General features: G+C 36.9%; 1 protein-coding gene across 25 annotated transcripts in view; it reads right to left on the bottom strand.

The window, feature by feature from the left end:
* MGA (MAX dimerization protein MGA) overlaps nt 1-23,025 on the bottom strand; it is a 140,986-nt gene that overhangs the window by 5,748 nt on the left and 112,213 nt on the right. For 2 of the 25 annotated variants that reach the window (XM_081507720.1, XM_081507719.1), the window contains exons 13-22: nt 20,872-21,389; nt 18,351-18,648; nt 16,435-17,058; nt 12,053-12,343; nt 10,349-11,865; nt 7,007-7,137; nt 4,141-4,192; nt 2,331-2,537; nt 913-1,024; nt 403-636 (exon numbers count right to left, since the gene is read on the bottom strand). In XM_081507720.1, the coding sequence (XP_081363846.1) occupies nt 403-636; nt 913-1,024; nt 2,331-2,537; nt 4,141-4,192; nt 7,007-7,137; nt 10,349-11,865; nt 12,053-12,343; nt 16,435-17,058; nt 18,351-18,648; nt 20,872-21,389 (3,984 nt within the window). Of the gene's footprint in view, nt 1-402; nt 637-912; nt 1,025-2,330; nt 2,538-4,140; nt 4,193-7,006; nt 7,138-10,348; nt 11,866-12,052; nt 12,344-16,434; nt 17,059-18,350; nt 18,649-20,871; nt 21,390-23,025 lie in introns of those variants that run through there. The other 23 variants (XM_081507721.1, XM_081507727.1, XM_081507728.1 and 20 more) reach the window with 23 other exon arrangements.

The raw sequence follows: 23,025 nt of genomic DNA, 5'->3' as shown, positions 1-23,025 counted from the left end.
GTTCCTACACATGGCTATCCAAAGAGTAAAAGAGTAGAAAAGGATATACCATTCTCAAAGGATATAAACAAGTAATGTTAAGTCAACTTAGCCTCATCTTCAAAATCATACAGGACAGAGTAAGAAATCAAAACCAATTTACTTTATTCAATCTGATTAAAAACAGTCTGGTTAACAAAAATAAACTCCTACCAGAAATAAGTCTTATATGTTACCATGACCAATAACTTATTAGGATTTGCTTGAGTGTGTAAAGCTAGAAAATGAAATCTAATGTAGTTAATATTCTTTTAATACAACTCATCTTTCATCTAATTAAAACTAAAATTAAGGCCAAGATGTTCAGTTCTTTAAACTAAATGTTCATCTGCATCAAGGAAAGCAAAGAAATGTCCCTCCTACCTGTGGCCTGGTCTTTTTTTCTGGAAAGAATCAAAGGCTTCCCCTTCCTGTTATTTATAAGCATCTGTCCGAGATCTACAGATGATGCAGAAGCTCCTTCCTGCTGTTTGCTAGTTCTGGGAGACACATCAAACTCATCTGATCCCATCTTCTTTTTTCTCTTTTGTGCCTCTAATGCTTGTTGTTTTGCATAAATATACTCTAGCTTCTTCAGGACCACTTCTTCTGTCTTACCTGTAGGTTGAGAGGGAATAAACTGTCACTCTCTATAAGACCCCACATAATAATAAGAAATAGAGTCCAGTTGATTTAACTATATCCCCCAAAACTATGGCAGTCAAGAGTGATTATAATCCACAAAAAAATGTCCCACCCAGTCAAAAGGTAATTCTGATGTTAACTCTGGGAACCAAGACTCAAATGAAGTAGTATTCGAAAGATCTACTAATGATTTTCCTTACTAAACCTGTATTTATGGCCTTTACCAGAGATCATTCACCATTATCTCACCTGAAAGAGATGATACTTTCCGTATCAATATATTCCGTTTGCGAGTCAGGAGATTCTTCTGTCCTATCAACTTGTCTGCCTGATCTGTTAGCCCCTGAATTTCACTGAATGCCTAGAAGAAAAATAGTAATATCATGTCCATCAATTTTTTTGAAAAACAGGTAAGGTCTACACAAATTTCTTTAATAAAAACTTTTAAATCTAATATTTTAGAGAACTTTATAATGCCATTTAAAACCATTTTTATTGCTTTACAAACTTATGGTTACCACTGGGGAAACAGGTAGGAGGGATAATAAACTGGAAGACTGGGACTGACATATACATGCTACTATGTATAAAACAGATAACTAATAAGAACCTACTATTTATAGCACAGGCAACCCTATTCAATACTCTGTAACGGCCTGTACAGGAAAAGAATCTAAAATAAGAGTGGATGTAGTGTGTATATATATGTATGGCCTTCCCTGGTGGCTCAGTGGTAAAGAATCTGTCTGCCAATGCAGGAAACACAGGTTGGATCGATCCCTGGGTTGGGAAGTTCCCCTGAGGAAATGGCAACCCACTGCAGTATTCTTGCCTGGGAAATCCCACAGAGAGAGCAGCCTGGGCTATAGTCCATGGGGTTGCAAAGAGTCAGAAACAACTTAGGGACTAAATGACAACAATGTATATGTATAACTGGTTCACTAACACAGCTAAGTAACTAACATACTAACACAACATTGTAAATCAACTATACTCTAATAAAAATTTAAATAATAAAGTATACAAGTGGGAAAAAAAAGTCAATTCCAAAAAGGAGGCTTTTTTGGCTTCTACTTCTAGGGAAAGTGATTATTTACGTCTGCTTAGATTTTAATAATCAACTTTAAAATCAACTCCTACTCTAAGCAAAATCTGGTTGAAACCACCTTGTTCTAGAGGGATAAAATGCTTGCCTTATACCCTTCCAACCTTTAATTATAAGCAATTGAAAAAAAATTACCTTAGCTATTATTCTACATGCAAAATTAAAACTTCTGCTAGCTTGAGTACTACAGTTTCCTTTAAAGTGACTGTCAACCATTAAGAAGTATGTCAAAATAGTAGTTTTCTTGTGTCTTTTACCATGACAAACTTTTCTGAGTGCTATGGAGAACAATAGTTTACAGAAATTGTTGTAAACAGAGCTTATCAGTTTCTAACTTTATTTTAAAAATGAATAATTAACTCTGCTGGTTCAGAATCTGACTTTCAATGAAAAGCAACTCTGATTGAACATAAGGATTTTCTTCCTAAGGGATTTACTGGACACTCACTAGTCCACATTCAAATGATAAACACAAGTTCTATTTCAATTTTCTTCCTTTTCCTTTTATGTATCTCAAGAAGATTCTTTTAGTCAAGCTCTTATTTGTCTTTTACAGACTTACCCTAGTAAGAATAAGACTTTTGGAAACCTTGGAAGAATGAAGTAACCCCAATGTGATCTTCAACTTCTCAAAGAGATCTCTCATTTCACCACGGCGGCGGCGTTCATTAGCAGTGTGTGTCCGGCGATAATACGCAAAAGCTTCTGCTTCTTTCTGTAGTTTTTCACTCCAATAATCAGGTTTTAGCTTTAGAGGAACTTGTGCAGCCTATCCAAACAAAAGGTTGCCTCCTAAGTATCTTTCACATCTACCCACCCTCTTCCACCACACCAAATGGCACTGTTCTATATCAGACACCAACCATCTTCTGCCTAGAGTATCTTAATAGCCTCTCAGTTGGTCCTCTTACTACCAGTCTTTCTTTTCTCCAAATCAACAGTATAAATTCTAAAACATGCTAATGTGATATCACTTCTCAGCTCAAATATCAGCAGTTTTCAAATGAGGGATTGAGAAAGGGAATCCAAAAAAGCTTATGTGTATAATTTATTATTAAGAGTTGTTCTTATGATACAAATTACATGAAAAACTTGACTAGTGGAAAACAAGTTTAAAATTTTTTCTTAAATACTATAAGACCCTTTACAATTTGGGAAAGGATCAACTGCCACTCTTCCTAAATCACTGTTGTCTCCAGCCATTCCAAAGTGCTATAAATTTCCTAAGCACTCTATAATCCCACACCTCCCTGTCATTATACAGGTTGTTGCCTGCACCTATCCCTTTCCACCCTCCTTTATGACTTAACAATTAAACGCAAACCTTTACATTTTTCAGGAAAGTCTTCCTTAACTCTCAGGATGCCTTAGGCTTCCTTTCTCTCTTATTTATTCTAATTCTGTTTTTAAATCATTTAAAGAAGTAGTAGATGCATACAGGGTTTAAATATAAAAATGTCAATAGCTTATAATGAAAAGCAACTGTGCCTTGCACCTATACCTGGATCCTCAGAACAACCACTTTTATTCTTTGAGTTGCTTTTTCTGCTTCTTAAGTCTATATCCTAAATTAAAAACAGTATTTTTAACTATTTACTTCCTGCTATGCAGAAAAGAATTCAGTTCACCACTCTCTTGCATCTCACCATCGCATCTTCCTAATACAGATAAATCATTTAGTTCTTCTATTGACCCCTCTGCAACTAGAACATAATTATATCTCCATTTCTCATTTCATCCACAATAGACAGTGTCTCTTTAAAATGAGGGTATCAGTACTCATATCCTTTCCTTTATTTCTTCTTCCCTCTTTTACCTCCCAATCTGTACTTTGTACTTACACATTTTTCAAAATCGAAATTAATTCTTCCACAGCGTTAGTAAGGATAAGGAGAAAATCTTGCTTAATCATGGTACCATGATATCCTACACAGTATATTAAGAAAATCAAAGAAAATTTATAATCTCATGGCTCCCTGAATTGCCAGCCATTATTTCAGATAACAAGTAATTTTTTAGGTCACTGGAAAACTCAGGAGTCTAGATAAGAAAAAATGCTAGCCTATTTCACATCACATCATTACATTATACAATTAGTTTTCAAATAAGCAAATCAAGTTTCACAAATTCCATGACCATTTTAATTCTTCTAAATTATTCTATCAACTAGGTGGGGGGGGGGGCAAAATTAGGAAAAAAAACAGTAATAATATAATTTCATTAAGGGGGAAAAAAGCTGATTATATTAACTCATTGGTAAAAACAGCCTTGAAAAAAGTCATAATTAATACAGCTACTGTTGTTTTACCTGTAAGGACAAATGTTAACAATTTTATTAAATGAGCAATTATCCTTAAATATACTATAAATACCTTTCGACTCCTTTCAGTAGCTTTTTCATCTGCAGAGACAGGCATACGGCACCTAAATAAAGACAGTATTTTTCAAAGTCTTATTGAAATTCAATAATCTAAGACCTATTTCAAACCTATATAAAGCCAAACCATCCCTAATTGTCTAAACTGTGACTGGCTTCTTTTCCCATATTCCCATTTGTGGCAATATGATTTATTCAACAATATCCTTTTTTCTCAGTCTCCAAAAAAACCCTAAAACTGCAAATTACGTTTTTCAATTGTGAAATATTTCAAACATATAAAACTGTACAAACAAAATACATAATCAACATCCAGGTATTTATCATTCAGCCTAAGAAATAAAATATCTCCAAAATATGGGCACATTCATCGCCTTCCTTCCTTCTCATATAGTTTTACTAGGAATGTACTGATTCATCTTTAAAAAGAAAATATTGTGTAGCATTTTAAACTTATATGTAATGTGTATCCTTCTTCAACTGATTTGTTTCATTCAACATTACATATGAGATATGTTAATACTTGTAGTTTGATCATTTTAACTGCTATATAGTATTCCGAAGTGTGACTTCTCTAAAAAAAATTTTTTTTTAGTATGTTAGTAGTTATTTACGTTGCATCCAAATTTTCACAATGGCAAATGCTGGAATGGACAACCCCACACATGACCCCTTGTACATGTGTGTGTACCCTTCTAGGATCTATATGTAGGAGTGGAACTGATGGATGGAAGAAATGCATGCACATCTTCAACTGCAGTCACATCACACTGCTCCCCAAAGAGGTAATAATAACTCATACCCTCACCCCACCTGTACTATGTTCCCATTGTTCCACAACTAGACAATAATACTTCAGAAATCTCAATTTATGCCAAACTTATGGGTATAAATTTGTAAAGTCACTGTGGTTTAATCTGAATTTATCTAATTACTTGTGGGGGGGGGGGACAAATCTGTGTATGTTTATTGGCAGTCCAGGTTTCCTCTTCTGTGAATTGCCCACGATATTCATTACTTATTTTTCTATTGGGTCACACTTTTCTTTCCTTTCTCTTTAAAATTTACTTAATTTTATTTATTTATTTTTGGCTGTGCTGGGTCTTCATTGCTGTACAGGCTTTTTTCTAGTTGCAGTGAGCAGGGGCTACTCTAGTTATGTGGTTCACAGGCTTCTCATTGCAATGGCTTCTCTTGTTGTGGAACACAGGCTCTAGGGCATGGGCTCCAATACTTGCAGTACATGGGCTCAAGCAGTTGTACCTCCCGCACTCTAGAGCACAGCTTGAGAGTAGTGGCCCACGGGCTTAGTTGCTCCGAGGCATGTGGGATCTTCCTGGATTAGGAATCAAACCCATGTTGCCGGCATTGGCAGGCAGATTTTTTACCAGCAGGGAAGCCCATGGATCAACATTTTCTTATTGACTTGTAAGAATTATTTTATATACTTGATACTAATCCTCTAACACCTATTGCAAGTATTTTTCTTACAGTCTGAAATTGCCTTTTTACTGACAGAAATTTTTAACAATCTGTTCCTTTACGTTTGTGCTCTTTAAGTGTCGATTATTCTTGGCCCTTTTCATAAAGATGGAATCTGTTTATTGAAATCTTCATCAATGTTTTTTTTCTTCATTTTTTTCAATGTCTTTCAATAACATTTTATAAAAGTCTCACACAACTTCTGTCAAAAATCCCAAACAGCTTTTTTGTATTTTTAATTATATATTTTTTGTTTGTTGCTATTGTTTTAGAACTCAATTTTAGTATACTGAACTTACATCCTGCAATATTACTGAACTTAAGTCTAATTAAGTTTTTAAGAGATTTAAATTCTTTCAATCATAACCAACAGGCAACTGAGGTGTTTGTGTGTGCTCAGTCATGTTCAACTCTTTGCAACCCCATGGGCTGTGGCCTGCCAGGCTCCTCTAGCCATGGTTTTCTCCAGGCAAGAATACTGGAGTGGGGTGCAATTTCTTACTCCAGGGGATCTTTCCACCCCAGGGACCAAACCTGTGTCGCTTGCATTGGCAGGCAGGTTCTTTACCACTAGCGCTAACTGGGAAGTCCAAGTAATTGAAGGACCCTCCAAATAGCCCTGGAGTGAAGAAAAATACCACCATATCCCTACCTTAGACTTTCTCACTAGGAATGAAAAATTACTCTTTCTCAACTCGTTGCTACTTTAGGTAGCTGATGATATAATAGCTTGAAAAGCACAATGTCTGGCACAAAATAACTCTTACCTTCTTTCTCTCATACCCCAATTTCTAATCAATGTAAGGTTTACTCAAGCATAACAATTTTTCCTAAGTCATCATTCTCTCTGTATTTTCATCTCATCAGCTGAACAGGCAGGAAAAACTTTCTAACTGTACCTCACCTGTTCAACTAGCAAAGTAACCAAATTTAGAATTTACAATCATATTCTTAAAAGATAAAGAACTTTATTGAGTAGTCCACTGTGTCAGTTATGCTAGTTATTTCATATATTATCTGATTTAATGCCTTTCAACAGGGCATTTTCCTCATTTCATAGATAAAGAATCTAAGATTCAGAGAGATTACACACTTGCCCAAGATTAAATAGCTACAAACTAGCAAAACTAGTATTTTAATGCCAATGTATCAGGCTCGGAAAGTCTATTATTCACATTTATATACTGTTTCCTAGCAATAACAAGGAAGTTAATTATCTCTGAATTTCAGCTCCTTTCCTCATCTACTAGTAAGAAAAAAAACTAGAGAAATAAAGGAACTATGTCAGTTACCCAGAACTCTTGGCTAGAACATTCAGTTTTGCTTATGGTCACAAAACTACAACAAGAAACAACAATCCAAAGAAAAATAAGACTTACGGCTGTTTCAAAATTTCTGTATGGACAGCTGTGCTCTTCATGTGGGCAACATTAATTTCCTCAGGGAGCTCTTCTACAGTCTCAATGTCCACTTGTTCTTCATCATCCTCAATGTATTCTATACAGTTATTCTGAAATACAGCAGTCCAACAGTAAATAAAACATTGGGAAGCAAGCACACCTAAATTTTTCAACTGAATGTTTCCCTTATAAAGCCAACCAGTGCCAAACATTGATCTTAAACCATGAATACTGATAACCCTAAACCTGTTAATCTTAAAATGGAATTAGGTCATAAAGACAACATATGGTTAGGGCTAACAACCAAGAACTACACTGTAAATCACCGATATACTGAGTTGGCCGAAAAGTTCGTTCAGGTTTCTCCGCAAGATGGTATAGAAAAACCTGAAAAAAGTTTTTTGACAACCCAACAGACATATTAAACTAAAGAGACAAGAGTCTCCAAAAGGCTGTGTTGATGCTTCAATATTACTGCAAGTGGACAAATTCAAGTACAGATATATTAAAGCTGCATAAACCTAAATAGCAATCAAATAAACTGTGGTGAGGGAGAAGGTAGAAAGCAGAAAAACTCAAGTTCTAGTGTAACAGTGCTTCATGGTTAACCCCATATTAAACACCCACAAAAACACATTCAAGGCAGATATGGAAATAGAATATAGCCCAGACAATCTTCTGAGTATCTCAATCCCACAGAATGAGAGCTTTTGAAGAATTTCAGATACCAAAAGAAGCCCAGACTTGCTGTACTATTACACCAAAAGATGAGTCAATCGGTAAGCATTTATTGAGCACCTACCAAAGAAACTCACAACAGAGGACTATATGGGGGGCTTCCTGGGTGGCACTAGTGGTAAAGAACCCGTTTGTCAATGCAGGAGATGTAAGAGATATGGGTTCGATCCCTGGGTCGGGAAGATCCCCTGGAGGAGGGGACGGCAACCCACTCCAGTATTCTTGCCTGGAAAATCCCATGGACAGAGGAGCCTGGTGGGCTATGGTCCATAGGGTCGCTAAGAATCAGACACAACTGAAGTTAACTTAGCATGCACACAAACTATATGGATTATGGACTATGCAGATAGAATTTCTAAGTCCACCTTTAAAAATAGTGTTTATTATGCCAGAAACTAAACTGAGAATATGTCATCTGTAACTGTACTGTACCAAAGAAGCACAACTCAAAATGAAGCACCCCTATCATTTTATTAGTTCTATTTTAATCTCACAGGAAAAATTACTTACTCCCAAATTACAGGCTCCCTATGGCTAACAGACATAAATGACTCAAGTCATCATTTATGATCCCCAGTTTAATCATCATCTAAATATTATGTATTAATCAATGCATATTAAAATTAACTTTGGGAATCAAAACCAACAGAACCCCAAAAGTTTGAATACTAATGTAGGCAGATGTTTTATAATACTTAAACTGAAGAACATGTATTACATGGCTCTAATTGGAGGCTTTGTAAATAATATCCAATTAACTTAATCAGGGAAGATTTAAATTAAAAAGGTTACTCACAACTTTTCTTACACTATTCCAATATAATGCTTAATACAGGCATAAAGCTATCATAGGTGTCAAACATATACATAAATACAATGTACAATTTAGATTTGAATGCCCTTACTTTAAAATGGCCAGTGTACCTGTCAGATTTCCTATTTGAAAATCCAAGCAACGCCACTCTGTATGACTAAGACACTCTAAAGGTTCCATTACGTCAGTTCTACTGATAGCAATAGTTTTCACTGATTTTAAAGCAGGACTGTTTTTGACTTGTGGTTGCCAAGGGGGAGGAGTGGTGAGTAAGGGATTGACTGATGCAAACTATTATATATAGAATGGATAAACAACAAAATCCTACTGTATGGAACATGGAACTATATTCAATATCCTGTAATAAACCTTTATAGAAAAAAATTTTAATTAAAATAAAGTTGGACTGTTTTTGGTCTGACGCTTACCTGGCTAGGCTGACTTATAATGAGACTGCAAAAAGTGCAACAAGATTGGCAACCTAACTCCTAAACTACCTACAGATGTAAGTCCTCAAAAAGGATGAGGTTATAGATGGAACGTGAGGCAAATGCATATAGAATTATTCATCTCATTTACAAACGAGACAGGTGAGGTTCAGAAATAACGACACAGAAACATTTCAATATGTAGACATTTTAGAATTTTAAAATATAAACCTTTTTGCTATATTTTATCTGCCTAAGACAGCCAGGCATTAACAGAGGAGGACCAGGTAACACAGAGAACAAATGAATCTCAAAAGGAATGAGATTCTAAAACTGCCATGCAAGACAATCACTGCAAAGCTCCGTATTATCTGCTCCTGAAGAGAGGGACACAATTTCGATTTCAAGACACCCCACAGGCAGATGGCTATAACCTTCTTATGTTTTACATCAGGGGAAGGGGACAGCAAACCACAGCCTCCCATTTGTTTCTGTAACTGAGGTTTTTACTTGAACACAGCCACACTCATTCACTACTGTTTATGGCTGCTTTCCCTCTACAGCAGCAACTGAGTAGATGCAAAAGCCAGCCATCTAGCCTGCAAAGTCTAAAATAGCTACAAACTGGCCCTTTACAAAAAAGTTTGCCCAACTCCTGCCCTATATCATACTGATGCTCAATTACTTAGTTCAGCAAATACAACTCTACACAGAAGTCTATAAAATGGCTTCGGCAAAATAAAAAAATAAAAATAAATTATAAAGGTCAAATTACAAAGGAAGATGACCAGAGGTCAGAATATAAATTCTAGACACTAATTATTTAATTTTTGGAGATGGTTAGAAAGCAACTTTAGGCAGGGTGATATTAAAATATTAAATGATGTTTTTCGTTTCTCTCCAAAACAAAAAACATCTCTACAAATGCTGACAGACAAATTATCTTCCAGTTCTAAGGCCACTCATTCCGTTTCTCATATACATCTACCAGATAAGCTACAATAACTTTGCATAAAAAATGTGAAAAGAAACTGAGATCAAATGGGAGTAGTGATTTCAGGACTTTTTTTAAAAAACCGAATTTGATAGGGACTCTCAAAGCATCTATTCCCCCAAGGCTTAAATCAGCCTTCCTGTATAATATCAGACAAGTCTCAAAAGACAATATAAGCTCAATAAATGTTACCTGACTGACACAGCCTAAAAACTACAAAGTTTTTATGATTTAAACCTAGGCATCCAATTGAATGTATCAGGTCTTAGTTATCTTCTGGAAAAGCTATTGTCTCTAATGAATCATTTAAATTCTTGAGGTTTCAGTCACAACAAAAATGGGCTCACCACCTTTTCTACATCATCAACCTCCTCACTCTGGTAGTCAGAAACAACATCCACAATCTCATCAATAGAATCATCGGTTTTCTCATTCTCATCTTCTTCGTCCTCCTCTTCCAACTCCAAAACAGTGAAGTCAGTACTGCTTCTCCCACCCGTCTTTTCTTGCTTTGGTTTTATCTGTTCTCCTGAGAGCAGTAAGTGACCTTGAAAATGTCCATCCCCTCTGCTCCCTTTGGTAGCTCTCCTAGGGACAATGGAGAAGGTTGTAGGACTAGAAATCCTACTCCAAGAATTACATTCAGTTTTTAAAATTCCGGCATTCTCAGTAGTTCCACTTTTTCCAAGTAAATCAGAAATACTGTGTTCTTGTTGAAACACATCTGAATTTTCCTTACAAGTTTTTGTTTCTTTAATTAACTGCTCATTTGTCTCATTCTTTCCTTCTTGTGAAGTTTTAACACATTTCTGGGCCAAAGGGCCCTTTAAGTGTTTTCTCCACCTCTCCCTAATGCTGTCCTTCTCCAGAGACTCTCCACATCCCTTCTCCTTGGCCTCTGGCTTTGGATTAGATTGCTGCTCCACAACTCTGCTGCCTGAAAATTCAACTTTGCTTTCTTCTTTAGAGATAACTGGAAATTCATTTGATTTTTCCTCTGGATTGTCTAAGCCTTTCTGCTGTTCCACTTTCACATCACTAAGTTTTTTAAGTTGCACATTATTCACACTTTGGACTGTCATATTACTGGCTCTTCCAGAAATGGTCTTAACTTCTAGAACAGTCAGTTTTTCTTTGGAACTGTTATGGTTCCTAATACCATATTCTTCCTCAACATCTTTATAGTCTTCACCTATGTGTGAGCCAGTGCTATAGACATGCTCAGAAGGTTTAACAGCTGCAGGCCCTTCTTCTATAAGGGATTCTTCATCTAAATGATCACCCCCATCTTCCAAGGAATTATTCAGAGTTTCTTCTGAGACAGCAGCTCCTGAGTTTTGTTTTATTATATTAGTCTCAGGCTCTACAGCTTCTCCTCCTGATTGCAGAACCTTCTTAGTTTCTTGCTCTCTTTTTAAAAAGCTTGTTTCATCTTTCTGGTCTGCATTCTGAGATTCTCTTTTCATCTGAAGTGAAGCAACATGTTGAAGAATGGAGCTGGGAACAGGCTTTTGTCCTGGGAGCTGCAACAAGGCAAAACTACCAGACTGGAGAGGAATAAGACTGGCTGTACCAACAGGCTGCCCTCCTGAACTATAGGTTATTTTGGTTTCAGAGGCTGTTTTACTTGTGAAACTTGGTGGTTCAGGAGGGGAAATCCTCAGAGTCAATGTACCAGACTGAGACACAAAATTAGGTCCAGAAGAAAGCAATGATGGTGCCTGAGTGATAACATTCATTGCTGGAGAAGACCCAACAGCCTGAATTACAGGATTCACAACGGAGAAAGCAGAGGGCGAAGCGGAAGAAGGTGGAGTCTCTGAAGGTTTGGAAGGAGTGGGTAAACGGATTCCCATCACAGACCCTGGTGAGGAAAAAAAAAAAGCATTTTAAATCACCATTGCCCACATCAAAGACTTTCAAAGTACACATTTTTTTTCTAACAGGTGATTTCAAGAGACTTATAAGACCAATCCTGGTATATTAATATACCATATGACCAAATGATTCAAGAAAAGAGAAACTTATCCAAAATATCTCTAACTTTATACCTGGGTTCCGAAACATGACAGGCTGTAAGTTGGGCTGGTTATTAGATCCTCGAAGCTGATGCAAAGGGAGAAGCTGGACAATCTGCCCATTAGGGTGCCTGAATAGGTTCATTCCACTTGGACTCCTAACAGGCTGCAAGACCATTCGATGTCCCTGAAGTTGTGTGTTTGGGACAGGTCTAAGAGTAGGAGAACCCTGCTGCACTGGAATCAACAACAATCGAGGTCCAGCACGTTTCACTGTGTTAGGAGAGACCTGTGGAGGAGCCACTGGAATCTGAGGGGCATTTTCTGAAAAACAGGAAATGGAAACATAGTATCAGAATTTCCCTTTAATACTTGGGAAAAAATAATTATGACAAAGAATCTAACCATGCTACAAATAAGTACAAGTTTAAATTACAGAGGTGGCAAAATTCTGTATGTCCATGATATGACTTACAGGACTTACGCTGAGAATAATTTACTTTGAACTTAAGTATTAACCAGACTTTACAGGGCCTTACATTTAGACTGGTGAAAAAAGAAAGTATCAACTGTCAAGAGGTTCATTTAGAGAGATAATACTTCTGCCTAATGAAAGAACATGAGCAGGCCTCTAAACCTGGATTCTCATTAAAGTTCAAGTAAATTTTCTGTTCTACTTAAAAATTCAGGCTGTTAACACTTAACAGGCTTATGACTTAGTGTAACAGGTCTTACTCACGGAAGACAAAGTCAAAGACTAAAAATCACAAGGTACAAAAAAACTTCTTGGCTTTTAAAGTTCATTGATGAATAAGCAAAGCATACAGATTTGTGAAAATTACTTTTCAGAAGGAAAAAAAACACATATTCCCCCAAAATGGAATGAAATTAAGAGACATCAAAGAAGTGGGGAAATAAAGCCTGGTTAGGAAGAGGCAAAACATAGTTTTGAAACAGAAAAGGCAGAAATTTAATGCAGAGGATGTGAATTAAAAGAGATTTTAAAACATTAATAGTACCAAAAAATGCACTTCAATGTCTGGAAGAAAACACCAAGGATATGGGAAAAAACAGTATGAGTTTTGGTCATAGGATTAAAGAAGTAGGAATAATGATAACAGTAAGCATAAATGAAAGTGGTCTAATATTACCATTCAAATTACTGAACTTCTTTAACATATTTTCAATTATTCTTTTTTTGACATTAAATAAAAATTTTCATCAGTCTATCACTAAACAGAAAAATTAACAAGCCAAACAAAACAAGTATTTTAATATGTAATATGCATTCTGCCCAAAAAAGGTATCTAATTTCTAAAAGAAAGTGATGCTCCTTAACATTTACATGACAAATTACTATAGAAGATCCATGATTACTTTTGAAAAAGAAACACAAGACCAAACTGATAAAAACAAAAGTGTGCAACTTTTTAAACAAAAAAAAATTGTCTATCTTATGTGATTAAGAAACATGTTAAAGCATTCTTAATTTCCTGAAAATTTCTATTCAAATTGAGTTTTACAGAATGATTCAAAACCAAATTACTCCCAAAGCAGTCTTTAATATAAACACTAAATAAGTGATTATTTATTGCACTGTGTGAGAGGGGAAGAAGGGAAAGACAAAAGGATGGAAAGTCAAATGAAAAAGTCAGAGGTCTAAATCCCCGAGTTGGGGTCCACTTTATGAAACTATAGCAAAATCACATAGTTCCTTAGAAGCTGGCAGTGATTTGAGTCAGCTCCATTTATAGAAGAGCAGATAAGAAAATATGCAACTAGTATTTCCTCAAGTAGTATTACAGAAGATACTTTTAGGTGGTATGTCATATAGAATAACACCATATTCCACTGTGAGAATTTTAATCTTTTGATTAAATACAGAAGTTATGTCTCTGATATTATGTCTTTAATATGAAAATTAAAAAGACTATGCCAGCATTTTCTAACTTCCTTCATTAACAGAGAGCAAGTCACATGTTAAAAACACACAGGAGCTGGCTAGTATTTGATACTTTTTATTATTATTGGTTCAGTTTATTTATTTAAGAGACTACCCTCCATTCTGGCAAGTAATGTTGGTTTCCAACTGTAGTAATACTGCTCCTTTTAAAAGTATATTTACGTGAACAAATGACTTGGTTTAAATACAAACAGTAAATCAATTATAGGAGAGTACAAATGGGAATCAGAGCAAAATACCTGAACATGTGTTCTGAGTGACTGAAATCTGAGAAAAAATGAACTACAAAACTTCAGTTTCATGACATAATTAAAAATACAAAGAAATGTTAGAATACATGATTTAGAAGATATGACCAGTTAAAATATGACAAGATGTGAACTGTGAGTTTCAAAGGGAAATCAAAAAGGCTTCATCAACAACAATCTTACTTTTGAAATAAGATTATTAGCCATTTTTTGGTATGTGTGTTGACAGGAAGTAGCAAAAGACAACAAATTTGACACTGTCATCCACTTTTCCTTTCAACAGCACTTTTAATTTATAAATCCCTTCTTTCCTAAAATATCTACAGGGATTTAAACCATGCCCCTGAAGACAAAAATATTTAGTAGGAAAACTATCAATAACCAAGATAGAACTGTTGCCAGTTATTTTATTCCCCCTTATATCCTGTAGGGGCTTCCCTGGTGGCTCAGATGGTAAAGAATCTACCTGCAATGCAGGAGAACTGGCTTCAATCTGTGGGTCAGGAAGATCCTCTGGACAAGGGAATGGCAACCACTCTAGTACCCTTGCCTGGAGAAGTCCATGGACAGAGGAGCCTCGTCAGCTACAGTCCATAGGGTCACAAAGAGTTGGCCACAACTAAGCAACTAACACACACACTATATCCTGCAAAGCCTCGTCTCTCACATTCCTTTCCATACTAATTCTTATTTGAGTCTACGAAGGTAACAACTTACTTTAGCTGGTTGAATTAGGATATAAAAGTGACCAAAGTGTGAACTATTTCTATTTCAAATTCACTTAAACTAAGCCAACAAGAGAAGAAATTTAATTTTAACTAAAAATTCGACATATAAAATATCAGAGTCCTAAACAAGAAACATGCTTTCTTATTTCTATTCCAATCAGTTTATGTATAATAATTAAGAGAATGTCAATAGTATATAGGAGTAGGGCTGATTCACAAATGATTTTTACTAGGCAAGAGGACCTAGAATTTTAGTATTAAGCAAGGAGAGAAAAGGCCCTCAGCTTGGCTGTAACATAAGCAGACACCCTCTGATCTGTCCTTTTTAAATATAAAGCAGCAACCCTCCCACTCCCAAAACAAGGCACATCTACATCTGGTTCCCTCAGAGAAGTGAGCCCTTAGCTCTCAACACACAAGAGATGGATGAAACTGGAGCCCATTATACAGAGTGAAGTAAGCCAGAAAGAAAAACACCAATACAGTATACTAATGCATATATATGGAATTTGAAAGATGGTAACAATAACCCTATATGCGAGACAGAATAAGAGACACAGATGCATAGAACAATTTTATGGACTCTGAGGGAGAAGGTGAGGGTGGGACGTTCTGGGAAAATAGCATTGAAACATGTATATTATCATATGTGAAACAGAACACCATTCCACGTTCGATGCATGAGACAAGGGCTCAGGGCCGGGGCAATGGGATGACCCAGAGGGATGAGATGGGGAGGGAGGTGGGTGGGGAGTCCAGGAAGGGGAACACATGTAAACCCATGGCTGATTCATGTCAATGTATGGCAAAAACTATTACAATATTGTAAAGTAATTAGCCCCCAACTAAAATAAAAAAAAAAGAAAAGAAAAAAAGAGCTGCACTTCCTCCTGCACCCACTTTAATGGCTGCTCTACTGGCTCAGAGTTCCACTCCCATATGTAGCATTTCCATTCTAATGCTTTTGAATATTTTTAATTTCCTGAGAAAATCTCTAGCCCCACTAAACCATAAGGCTGTTTATCTCGAAGGTAACAGTTTTTATTAGCATTCTGGGGCTTCCCTGGTGGCTCAGACTGCAAAAAATCTGCCTGCAATGCAGGAGACCTGGGTTCAACACCTGGGTTGGGAAGATCCCCTGGAGGAGGAAACAGCTACTCACTCCAGTATTCTTGCCTGGAGAATTCCATGGACAGAGGAACCCAGCAGGCTAGAGTCCATGGGGTCACGAAGAGTCAGACATGACTGAGCAACTTTCACTCACTCACTGGTTACAAAACTGCACAAATGTTGACTGATTGTCCTAACCCTGTTTTTACCACAAGGTCCATTATCTTTAGTGTTCAGTTTTGCAGAATGTAAAGTTTTTTTTTCTGTTATAGCAGAAACACCTGATATATACCTATAATTCTATCAGAACCACAAAGTTATATAACCAGCTATAAAGTAAACCCGCTTGTAACATCTAGGCCTTACCTGGTCTCTGGCTCACTGGTGGACTCCCATCAATTCCCGAGAGTATAATGGGAACAGAGCTCAGAGATGAAGTTGGTGTGGTCACCATGGAAGATGCAGCTGTGGTCACCACGACTATGGAGGTGGAGGCAGTGGAAGCAACAGGAAGAGTTATGGTTGGAGGAGATGCTACCAAAGACTTAGGAAAAGCAACTGAAGCCACAGGGGTAGTTATCCCAGTCGTTTTGATAAGGTTCAAAGTGGCTGTAGACTGGGTAGGTGTTACAAGGGTGCTGGTATTAGATTCAGAGACCTCAACAACCCCTGCAGTGGTGGCACCAGAAGAATAAGTAGTTTCTTTAGTTCCCACGTCAGATAGAGCAGTCGTAGGTGTCACAGCAGGAACATTTTCTAAAAACACTTGAGGGGTGGTAGTAGTGACAGCAGCAGTCACAGAGCTGCACACCTGAACTGGCTCAGAAGAAACCACAGGTGTGACGACCATTACTGGAGAAGGTCTGATACTGAACTTCTGTGGCCCTGTTAGGGGTTGGGGTGTGCTAACTCCAGGGATCTTCTGCTGCAGGGCTCCAACTTTACTCATCACAAACTGTGTGAACACACCACCAGGAGAGGGTCGAGCCGCTGCAAATAAAAATTTGCAGGTCAAAAATCTTCAGTTCTCATATTTCATCCTTGTAGTGATTGTGTTTATCAACATTTATTGTGCACCACTGGGTCAATTTCTTACAGGTACTACCTACCTGTAATTTCCACTCACAGAAGTCAAACACACCTGTCCACCCAAACCTAACTTTCAAAATTCTAACAACTAAAGGGAATAAAATTAGATGTTCCTTCTGAAATTCCTTTGGTTACGCAATACAGTCAAACTGTCAGAACACTAAAAAGACTGTATAGCACAGCAGCACACAACTTCATCATCTGAAACAGAGCCAGAAAGTAAGGAAATTGTATTCCTAATTCTAATTTTAAAACTTGTTTCCACCACTTCCTTCTGTCACAGCACCTCTACCTCTTTATTGCTGTCCTTTTAAAGACAGTCAAGTTTTACATTTTAGAAATATGCAAAAAGACATTTCAGAAGAGGGCAGGATAAGACGATCTTTTTTTTTTAAATCACCAGTTAAAGCTACCTTTTTAACAAGAGGTAGAAAGAGTTCTTTTTAAGGTAATGCCTATACTCCATCTTCACACAACTCCAGCATTTAGCCAGAGATTTCAGTTTCCTATTAAGAGGAATAAAAACACAGCAAATGACATTTTTACTTAACATTTCTAAACAGATGTGAAAAAACAAAAAGAGGAATCCAATAAAATCAACTGTATACACTATCAATTCTAAAATACAAATGATTTCAAGGAGGCAATTTATTACAGACTCTAACACTGAGATGTTAAATAAATTAAGTTTTTACTCTCAGAATAGGGATAAGTATAATAAAGCAATGTTTCCAGAATTATGTTTTACAAGAGCCTTCTACTCTAAGTCTACACTAACTCAATGCATTTTGATTTTGCTAGTTCCTTGGTTTCATAAATTTAAGGAACATACATATGATTGGTTACCAAAAAACACCAGTCCTCATAGGAGAAATAGTAAATTAGGGAAAGTACTTAGGAATATGTATTCCTTTCTGAAAAACAAAATTAAAAAGCTAAGTCTTTTCTACATTAACAAAACCAGTCTAAAAGTCTGGGAAATAACTATAAAACTAACTATAATTCAATTTATTTAGTATTGTAGGTCATCAGAAGAGTTACTAAAAAAATATTTAAATTCAGGCAAGATAAACATCAAGAAAATAAAGTGCCAACTTCTATATTTCTCTAAGTTTTACAACCTCCATATCTGTATCCACTGGCCCAGCACCAAGTCACAACCCTTCCCAAAACATATAAACAGTCCAACTTACCAATTGGTCTTTTTGCCGGGACAAACGCCTTCAGATTCTTCCCAGGGCGATTTGTTGTAGTGCCAGAAGATGATGCCGTTTTGGAATTGGATGTTGAAGGCAACAGGGTACGTGGTTTCCTGGATGCAGCCACCTTGGCATTGGATGCTACCTTGGAGATGACAGTACTGAGGGTTGAGAGGTCCAGGACTGAGGGTCGCAACCTGCCTGTGATATAAGCAGCTAGCCTATTGGCTGGATGCAATGCCCCCATCTGTCCCAATAGCAACTTAGCCTGCGGGTAACTCTTACCATTAACCTGAAACAAGTGGCAAAGAGAAATTCTGTAAAGATAAAATTCTCTTGCTAACTCATCTCCCTTGACAAGGGTTTCATTCTTACAAGGTTTTAAAAGTCTGTTTTTCAGATTTAAAGGGAAAAAGAAATTGACTTTTCCCATTTGATATAATCTGAGTATTTAGGAGATTAAAAAAAAAATGCTGCCATCTGATATTCTTAACTAATCTCATCTCCTTCATTTTGGAAGTTTAAAAACAGAGAATCTTAGAAACTCATCATACCTGCATTCTAGATTTGAGGAAGATACAGTCAAATCTAAGGAATCATCCAATTGTTTTACTTGTCAATAAGCAATTATGGTGGAGCTATTAATAATCATCAGCATAAAAATGAGTAACTGTGTTCCACAGAATCTCTCTGTTGAGACCAGAGGCATAATGAAGCTTTCTCACAAGGGTCCTTCATGTTTGAAAAATATTTGGTAAGTCTGCTTTAAGTTATGAGAAAGTCACTGTTAAAAATACCTAAGCCACAAAGTCACCTTAGTTTTCAGTTTTCAAAATATTCAATTTTGAATACAACTGTCTTCATCTTTTGCAAAAAACCTGGACTCAAAATAAATGCTAGTTGAAATTCATTGTAATTTTTTTTAAGTTGCCACTAAATTGTCAGAAGAAAGTGAATCAATGAATGAGGTAAAGATTTTTCTCTTATTGCCTGAGTTGACAGACTGCCCATCTTACACAGGAGAATCATTTTAAAAAGAAAGAAAACAAAACTTTCCAAGTTTCTTACCTAAGTTCTCTATGTCTTATTGCTAAATGACTATATAAGAAATCTTTTTCCATCTCTCTTTCCCATCATTTAAAGGGGTGAGGAAGTGGAGTAAGGCAGAGAAAGTCCTACTCTCTAAATTAATAGAGAACTGGTAAGGAGAATAGCTACACCAAGCTACTTCCTCTTCTAAGACAAAAAATTTCTCTGTTACTTAGGTAAAATTGTTATTTCCAGACAGATCAGGTATATATTTGCCCCGAGTCTGATCCAAAGAATATGATCTTTCTGTCCTGGAGTAAACTTTCCTACACAGTTTTCCAGGCTCTGTGGAGTCTGGATCAGATACTCCTGTTTTCTCCTTTGGGACTTGCTCTGAAGACTACTCAGCAGCTTTCCCAAAGCATACCTTACAGTGGTCTGACTGCTATACAGGTTCATATTTTAAGGGGGCATTCTGAGTCCTAGAAAGGAGAACACAAAATTTCTATGACTGTATCTGAAAGGGGCCTAGTCTCACTAAAATATCAGGTAAGGTGCTGTTCTCAAAGCATCAATCAGTAAATGAAACAAGGAGAAAACACTCTCATCATTAAGAGTTTAAGAAATATCAACAGAAGCAGTTACATAGTAACTGCAATAGAAAGTTTTTAATTAAGTAGATCAGTTATAATGGTGGCACAGTGCTTAACCCAGAGAAGCAACTGAGCTAGTAAAGTCAAGTAACCTTAGCAGTAATGTCAGACACGACCCCACATTTGGTACTCTGATAATTAAAGTGCATTTAATGTCACTGAACAAAAGTAGAAACTCTTTTGGACCTATGACTAGATTTTTACCTCAGAACTTCCCTTCAAAAAGATTTTCTACATCCCAGTGTAATTTTACTAATGTATCTGCCTGAAGTACTAAGTAGCAAGGATATAGGTATTTGCCCTATAACAATGATTAGACTGGCAAGAACTCTATGAATCAAATAAAGATAAAATATGTAAACTATGGCTCAATTTTAAAAAAATTTATGTATTTGAATAACATCTTCCTAAATTTAAATCTTCTCCCAAATTTTCAAACATACACTGCTTATCTTAAAAATTAATTTCACCTTTTTAAAAGTTATTTGCTAATAATAATCCCAAGAACTAGACTGAATTCCTTACTATTCTTGCTTGACTGTCAAAATATCACTATAGCCTAGGTAAAACAGCTTAAGGGCAACTTTCTAGGAAGACTAGAAAGAAAACTATAAGCTAATACAGGGCTCTACCTTTCTGTTTGTAAATGTGCCAAAAATTCACCCTAGGTATGCATCTAACCTAGGCCTATTACAAAAAGAGATGACGATTTTGTCACCCAGTTCCCAGGGAATGCAAAGATAAATAATGTAAGGCCCCCAAAGGGCTCTGAAAAATCAAGGTGGTACCTATGTATAAAAAGGTGCTACATCCAGATTAAAGATAATTCTCACCTGGATAAGCCCAGATGTGCTTGAACTGGGTTTACGTTTATAGGCCACAAGCTTCCCTGCAGGAGAAAGCCCTGCATAAAAGGGCAGACCTTTGCCTCCATGTAATCTCTCCCTCACTGAATCCAGGGCATCTGTCTGCACGGGAGAGACATCATCCATTTTCCCAGGGGATAATGGACCGTCAGGAGTCTCTGATCCAGATTTCTCAGCCATATCATCTTGGTCTTGACATGATGGCATAGAGATTTTCACACGAGAAGAATAAACAGGAGGATTCTTTTCACCCCGGCTCTTTCGCTGAGAAGCCAACTCAATGATGAAGCTGCCCACCTTAAGTGACTGTGGCATGTTGCTATTGATGTGCTGGGATAAGATGCTCAAAATCTTGTTCCGATCCTCCTCCCAGTTGCAGTCTGAGATGATCTCGATCAGTTTGGTGGGACCACCAGGTGACCTCTGATGCACATAGGAGGTAGAAGCTGATTCCCCTTCATTGCAGGAAGACTTCCAGCTCTTTTCTGATAAGGAATTGAAAGATATTTCTCTATTATAGCATTTTGTACTGACCTTTGAAAGATTTTCATTTTTCCTGAGTTCTCAGAAAAGTGCTGGAGGCAAAGATATTCAACAGTTGCCCAGTATCCCATTCCCATGGACTTTCAGTGGTAAACTGACACTCACAATTTGGGCGTTTTCCATGAAAAAAAGAAGAAGATTCCACAAAATCAGACTGTAATAGTCTTCACTATTCTGCTCACTGGGCTCTCTTAATAAAAGTGAATCCCTCTTGAGACTGCTCTAAAAAGCCATTAACTATTACATAAGAAGGTACTATCTTGCAAACAAAGGATATAACCAGGGTTAGGCTTATTTAGTATAGTGTACTTGCTATGCTTTGTAATATGTGAGGGGTCGAGTCAATCCTAAAGAACAGCAAGAAAGATGATGTTTTTGTTGGGAAAAAAACCCTGCACTCTACCTCTAGTTTCCACTGCAAGTATTTCCGAACTACTTCTGTGCCTCTGGATATGATTGTTCCACTTCTACATTTGATGAAAGACCACTCAAGTATGTTTACATTCATGGCAACACATTAACTAAACATACATTTCACTAGCTAGATTTCTGTAGCAGGATCTTCCCAACCAACATGCTAGTTATCGATACATCAGGATAGCGATCCCCTCAGCCTTCAGGGTGATCATGCTAACAGGCACCCCCTCCACTTGCCTCAATGTGCTAGCAACACTATCATTTTTGTATGTTTATCATACCATAAAAAAAGTTTAGGAGACACTGCTGCTTAAATGTCTGATGTCTTAAGAAGCAAAATCAAAACCAAATAGTTAATTCCTGAGATACTACCTTCATCATACTCATTCTAATGGTAACATTTACTAGATAAATCAGTGATACTCCTTTCTTTACCCCTCTGTATATTCTCCAACTGCAGCAACTATTTAGAATCTCAGGTAAAATTTCAGTTAACTAATGAGAGTTCCAGAAAAACATCTATTTCTGCTTTATTGACTATGCCAAAGCCTTTGACTGTGTGGATCACAATAAACTGGAAAATTCTGAAAGAGATGAGAATACCAGACCACCTGACCTGCCTCTTGAGAAACCTGTATGCAGGTCAGGAAGCAACAGTTAGAACTGGACATGGAACAACAGACTGGTTCCAAACAGGGGAAAGGAGTACGTCAAGGCTGTATATTGTCACCCTGCTTATTTAACTTATATGCAGAGTACATCATGGGAAATGCTGGGCTGGAAGAAGCACAAGCTGGAATCAAGATTGCCGGGAGAAATATCAATAACCTCAGATATGAAGATGACACCACCCTTATGGTAGAAAGTGAAGAGGAGCTAAAAAGCCTCTTGATGAAAGTGAAAGAGGAGAGTGAAAAAGTTGGCTTAAAGCTCAACATTCAGAAAACTAAGATCAGGGCATCTGGTCCCATCACTTCATGGGAAATAGATGGGGAAACAGTGGAAACAGTGTCAGACTTTATTTTGGGGGGCTCCAAAATCACTGCAGATGGTGATTGCAGCCATGAAATTAAAAGACGCTTACTCCTTAGAAGCAAAGTTATGACCAACCTAGACAGCATATTAAAAAGCAGAGACATTACTTTGCCAACAAAGGTCCAT

The sequence above is a fragment of the Giraffa tippelskirchi genome, chromosome 7, assembly GCF_054371585.1.
Source record: "Giraffa tippelskirchi isolate mGirTip1 chromosome 7, T2T-mGirTip1v1.2.pri, whole genome shotgun sequence".
Lineage (NCBI taxonomy): Eukaryota > Metazoa > Chordata > Mammalia > Artiodactyla > Giraffidae > Giraffa > Giraffa tippelskirchi.
The sequence above is the reverse complement of the archived record's forward strand: the minus strand, read 5'-3'. Positions and strand labels throughout refer to the sequence as shown.